Genomic DNA, 6,738 nt, shown 5'->3' on the forward strand with positions numbered 1-6,738 from the left:
CAAAGCTTAATAAATAGACCCCATAAAGTGGAGGAGGTGTGGCCAGTGCTTTGTGGGTGTGGCCAGTAACATGTAGGAGTGTACATTCCTTCACTATCAGCCCCAATTTCTCCCTAAATACATGTAAGCAGAAAAATTGCATAATTTTTGTGAGGAAAATACAAACACAATTTTATTACTTCTGATTTATGGATGACCATGTGGCCAGCTGGGTGACTGATCATCATGCTGTCATTATGATTGGCCTAGTTTTATGTGGAAGCCTGGGGCTGTAGCCCCATCTGCCGAATTGTTAATCTGGGCCTGCTTGTCCCACTCTATGATTTCCAGCCTAGTAGTAAGGGCTGATGTAATATAAACATATCCAGAGCTGGAGCTACCACTGTACCCAGCAGCCGCACACATAGAAGGTACCAATCATTATTCACAGGGCCGTAGCTAGGGTAGTGTGGCCGGTGCCATCGCACAGGGCACCACAGGTCAAGGGGCGCTGTTTGGGCCTGTCAAATTTCTGTTTATTATCATTCTTGCTTGTAGCTTCCTCTTATTTCATCCCCAGCATCTCCTGGCCTTTCCTATCTCTTCCCTTGCCCTTCCCCATGAAGCCATGGCCCTTTTTTGGGTGCATTATGTCCCTTTGAAAAATGAGGGGGGCACCAATGCTCTTTCTGGCACAGGGCACCAAAAAGTCTAGTTACGGCTCTGATTATTCATCACACATCTGCCTGGCACAGTGACTACACGTTACTCACCATAGACAGTCAGGGTCACAGAGGCTTGTTCTTGTGGTTTCTCTGTCTGTATCTGCACTGTGTAATCACCGCTGTCTGTTATATGGAGATCTGAGATCAGTAATGAGCCATTAGGTAAAGGCCTGGCCCGAGGGAAGTACTGAGGCCCAGGAATTAGTGAGGGAGTAACACCAGGAATATATGTGAGGATTTGATCCCCAGCACTGGTGTTTAGTCCTTTATACCAAGTGACAGACACAATACTCCCAGTGATCTCAGTAACACTCAGGGTGACAGATTCCTGGATCACTGGATACTGAGGGATCAGCTGAATATTAATCATCCCACTGGTCAAATCCATCCACAGACTGAGGAGAGCTGAAAGAGAAACAAACATATATCAGGTAATAGAATGCTTGCCTACCCTCCCAAATTCCGCGGGAGCTTCCCGAATTGAGGTGGGAGCTCCCGCTACCCCGCAAACTAGATGTAATCCCCCGCTTTCCTCACAGCGCAGCAGAAAGTCCGGACTGCGCATGCGCGAGTCCAGATGTAGATGCAGGGTCAGGGAGTCCGTTTATTACAGAGAGATCCCTCCTGGGTCCACCCCTGCACAGAGCAGCTGACTAACCAGCCAAAGTTCACACAGACTGCTTGGAGAGACTGATGCTCCCAGCATTCTCTGCCCAGCCATTCCCGAGGAGGACACATGGAGAAGGAGCTGATGCTGAGCTGTCTGAGCCCGAGGAGGACACATGGAGGAGGAGCTGATGCTGAGCTGTCTGAGCCCGAGGAGGACACATGGAGGAGGAGCTGATGCTGAGCTGTCTGAGCCCGAGGAGGACACATGGAGGAGGAGCTGATGCTGAGCTGTCTGAGCCCGAGGAGTACACATGGAGGAGGAGCTGATGCTGAGCTGTCTGAGCCCGAGGAGGACACATGGAGGAGGAGCTGATGCTGAGCTGTCTGAGCCCGAGGAGGACACATGGAGGAGGAGCTGATACTGAGCTGTCTGAGCCCGAGGAGAACACATGGAGGAGGAGCTGATGCTGAGCTGTCTGAGCCCGAGGAGGACACATGGAGGAGGAGCTGATGCTGAGCTGTCTGAGCCCGAGGAGAACACATGGAGGAGGAGCTGATGCTGAGCTGTCTGAGCCCGAGGAAAACACATGGAGGAGGAGCTGATGCTGAGCTGTCTGAGCCCGAGGAGGACACATGGAGGAGGAGCTGATGCTGAGCTGTCTGAGCCCGAGGAGTTGTGTGTGAGTGTTTCACAATTCAGAGGCTGAGCCAAAAAAATCTCCTTTATATCTGTTGTGGTCAGTGTCAGTGCTGCAGGAGAGGTGAGGTGAGGGGAATGTGTGTGTGTGTGCGTGTTTGTGGGTGGTGGAATCTATTAATGTGAATGTTTATGTGTGTGTGGGGGATCTGGTAATGTTAATGTGGTAGGGGGAGATCTAGTAATGTCAGTGTGGCAGAGAAGAGACATATTAATGTCAGTGGGGGGGCTAGGGTGTCAGCATATAGTAAGATGTGTTATTATATTTGTGTGGTCATCTATTGAAGAATTTTAATTAGAATCGTTGTGGGGGAGCAGATTCTTATTTTGTCCACATTTCCTTTTGCAAGGCCCTCTTATGCCCGTGTCTATGGGAATGTACTGACATAATTTGCCTCCATGTCAGCAATACAGAATATTTTGGTATCACATGCCAAGTATTTACTTAAAGTAATTGTAATTTAATTTGGTCCAGAACACACCCAATTGGCAACAGATATGCCCATAGGTGGATCTAGACACGCCTTTTGGGTGGTGTCAGACATCTAGCGCCGCACTTTTTACTATAGTGTGTAATCTCCCTGAAACCACTTTTCAAAAGTAGGCAAATATGGGTAATGGGACAAAGACAGATGTTACCAAGGCTTGTACAAATACAATATAATATAATACTGCATGATTACATTTGTTGATAAATAAGGACATTTCAGAGTGATTTATACAGTTATGTTGTTATTAGCCTTGTGTCATTGTATAATGCCAAAGGTTTAATACAGGGAAGGGAATTCCTAGTGACTGGCTAGAAGTAATTGACTGTCTACTGCTTTTAGTGATATATTTTTGATGCTATATAACCACATGTAGGGGCTGAGTTGGGTACAATGCTGATGTTTTTTTGCGACTGTGCATCCGTCTAAATCTCTAAAGTTGCACCGCGTATGCGTCACTTGGTCTCTGGGCCTGATTCAGAGCTGAATGCTCTGACCAGAGCGCTCGCTCTCAATCAGGGCCCTCCTCCCTCAACTTGGAGCGGCCTCCTGGCCGCTCGCGTAGCTGTGGGTGACCACCCACAGCATATGCGAGCGTCCATGATGATGGTCACGATGGTCTTGACCATCACGACCATCGGGCTTGCGATGGAGACCCTGCGGTAGGGTCTCGCTGCCGCAAGCCCTGGGGTGATTTTGGTTCTATCAGAGCCAAAATCACTCCCACTGACATCACTAATGACGGTAGGCGTTCCCATGGGAAGCCCATCTCTCGACGGGTCTCGCGCATGCACACGATGGAGCTCCCTCCGTCGCGCGCATGCGCAGTAGGGCACAATCGACCCGCTTGCGAGCGTCCTGCGCTCGTGAGCGGGTCTGAATCAGGCCCTCTGTGCAGTGTGCACAGAGATGGAGGATAAATTGAGATGCATAGACTCTGCAATATGCTGGGTGTTCCTGGGCAGTGACTGGGAGGTGGCTATGCAGATGCACAAAGATCTTCCATCTGATAGGCATGTTATGGGAGCATTGGCGTATTTATAATGGATGCAGGGTGTGCGCAGCACACAGGCCCCTGGGTGCAGGGGGGCCCACACTGAACATCTTGCACTCATATAAAAATTATATTTACCTCTCCAGAGGAGTACCACGTTGACCAGTTCTATAGAATTTAATCACCAGGAAAATGACGCTGTGGACATTTTCCCAGTGATTTGCACATATTCAGTAAAGATGTCCCCAGACATAAGTCACGGACGCCATGTTCCCGGAGACCTGCGCATGTGCAGTAGACTCAGGCACAAAGCCACAGTCTACTGCTCTGCTGAAGAGGAGAGGGCCCATACAGCTGCACACAGGCCCCTGTATGGGAGTTTTGCGTGCATGTTGCAGGGGTGTACTCTGGTCCTGATTCAGAGATGGATGCTGTTAGCATCCTTGGATGCAGCAGCGGCGCTACCACTAGGCAGCTGTAGAGAGCTACCACAGGTGTCGTCACCTAAGGAGGCCACTGTTGAGGCCGCCTATCAAGCAAATGAGGGATTTCTCTGAAACAGACTCCTTTTTTCGATGATGCCTACGACTGCCACAGGTCTTATTAGCTGGGACCGACACTATCTCCTCATTTCTTCCTTGCTTTTGGCCTCAATGGCAATTTCATGTGTTCTGTGAAAAAGCCAGCACAACTTCTGATTCTGGTCCCCTGCTCATTTTGTGCTACAGTAGCTTTTCTGTGTGATAGGACCAGACAGGCTAGCCTTCATCCCACATGCACATTAATAAGCCTTGGCGCATATGACCATGTTGCTGGTTTACTGTCTGTCCTTCCTTCGACCACTTCTGGTAAGTTCTAAGCACTGCATACTGGAAGAGCTGCCGTTTTAGAAATGCTCTGACCTAGTCGTCTAAACATCACAATTTGACGCTTGTCAAAGTTACTCAGATTCTAACGCTTGTCCATTTCTCCTACTTCAAAGTTCGGGGTCTATTCTGATCATTTTTATGCCCGATATGTAAAAGGGTGATGCTTTTCCTAGCAAGACACGGCTAGTAAAAGCATTGTCCTTTTAAATATTGGGCATAGTCATAAATATGATCAGAAACACCCGGATTTACAACCAGACACTTTGTAAATAAACCCCATCAACTTCAAGAACTGATGGCTCACTTGTTGCATAATATACTCCACCCATTGACAGGTGCCATTGTAACAAGATAATTAATGTTATTCACCTGTAAGGTTATGGCTGATATATATAAATGTGTGTGTGTGTGCAGATATGTCTGTGCAGCTGTATATATGTGTCTGTACAATAGTGTCGGTGTAAAAAAAATATATATATATATATATGTGTGTGTGTTTGTGAAACTTTTTGTGTAACTGTGTACATATGTGTCTTTAACTGTTGACATGCATATAGGTTGTGCACCTGCATACCCCTTAGCACCGGAGAGCTCAGCAACACCAAAAGACCCGGAAGACCACGGAAAACAACTGTGGTGGATGACAGAAGAATTATTTCCCGGTGCGTTCTTTCTTTTTAAGAATGTTCCAAACAGTTGATTTGGCCACACCTAATGTTTTTGCTATCTCTCTGATGGGTTTGTTTTGATTTTTCAGCCTAATGATGGCTTGCTTCACTGATGGTGACAGCTCTTTGGATCTCATATTGAGAGTCGACAGCAACTGATTCCAAATGCAAATGTCACACCTAGAATCAACTCCAGACCTTTTACCTGCTTAATTGATAATGAAATAACGAGGGAATAGCCCACACCTGTCCATGAAATAGCTTTTGAGTTGATAGTCCCATTACTTTTGGCCCCTTAAAAAGTGGGAGGCACATATAGAAATCGTTGTCATTCCTACACCGTTCACCTGATTTGGATGTAATTACCCTCAAATTAAATCTGAAAGTCTGCAGTTAAAGCACATCTTGTTTGTTTCATTTCAAAGCCATTGTGGTGGTGAATAGAGGCCAAAATATGAAAATTCTGTCAATGTCCCAATATTTATGCACCTGACTGTATATGCACTGGGAAACCATTTCAGTGATGTATCACAATAACTGGAATAGGGGTTATGACAACTATATTAATACCAAAGATGGAGAACTAATTGTACTTATGGACCACCAATCCACCATGCAGATGTGCCTGGGATTTGTACAGAGATGCCCACAAACAGTCCCTGACCAAAAGAGGCCCACAAAGTGCTTGCGAGAGCATGGGTTTCACTAGCCAACCCCCGATACGTCCAATAATCATTCACCAACTGTCAACTGTCCCATCACCACTCTAATCTCACTTGCCTCCATCTAATATCTTAATTCTGGTAATGACACTTAATTTAAGTTCAATCTTTACTTGAACCACTGCTGTGTGAACTTTCATGCTGAATTTCCTGCCTCTCCTAAGAGAGAGGCTTTATATTTTATTTTACTATTCCAATTCCAACTTTCCCATGCACTCTGGCCCAAGATCTCTGATCCCATTGTGTACTGTGATCTATAGTTCTACTCTTCCTCCACTCCTACCCTGCTGAGATAGCTTTCCAGATCAATGAATAGTATATACAGGGCAGTGCAAATATAATTTCAATCTCATTAGATGGAGAAGGTTGAGTTCCCTCACTGGAGATGTTTCCTGAGTCTTCAGTATTCACTCTCCAGAAGCCACCCTTCTCCACTTTTTTCTGTAAAAGTTTATGTGAAGAAATGGAAGGTACAGATCACTACAGTGAGTAATCAGAGGTGGATGGGGATTTTAAATTAAAAATGGCAAAGAAATGCTGATTTCAGAAGAGTGGAGATAGCTACTCCAACATTGTAACACAGCTACAGCCCTGGAATGTTGTCAGGTTTGTAAGTGCCTTAAAATTTTCATACTTGATCACTGAATTGGTAATATCAATTTGAGAGTGCAATTTTTGAGACAGAAAAATCTAATGTCGTGCCCATTTTTTCACCTAGGGTATGTGCACTCCCAATTCCTGCGGTATTCAATTTTAAAAAATCGGGTGCAAATATTTTTATGAAAATATACCCATGCAAAAATTAGAAAAAATCAGTCTGTCACCCCCAAAAACAAAAAAAAATATAAAAAACAAACTTTTTCTTGTCAAACATTTTCTTGTTTAATTTTGTACGCATAAAACAAATAAAAATTATAAAAAAAAGTGATTTCGGGGTAATTTTAGGTCAATAAAAAAATTAATATGTAAAAAAAATCTAAAAAAACA

General features: G+C 45.2%; 1 protein-coding gene across 1 annotated transcript; it reads right to left on the reverse strand.

The window, feature by feature from the left end:
- Positions 1 to 744: 744 nt before the first annotated feature.
- Positions 745 to 5,891, reverse strand: LOC148435694 (cell adhesion molecule CEACAM7-like). Its single transcript, XM_088465635.1, has 2 exons — positions 5,810 to 5,891; positions 745 to 1,109 (listed from the first exon to the last, which is right to left on the reverse strand). Exons 1-2 carry the CDS (start codon positions 5,889 to 5,891, stop codon positions 745 to 747), a joined length of 447 nt encoding a protein of 148 aa, XP_088321761.1.
- Between the last annotated feature and the right edge of the window lie 847 nt (positions 5,892 to 6,738).

This window comes from Taudactylus pleione, unplaced genomic scaffold (genome assembly GCF_031769625.1).
Source record: "Taudactylus pleione unplaced genomic scaffold, aTauple2 ptg002060l, whole genome shotgun sequence".
Lineage (NCBI taxonomy): Eukaryota > Metazoa > Chordata > Amphibia > Anura > Myobatrachidae > Taudactylus > Taudactylus pleione.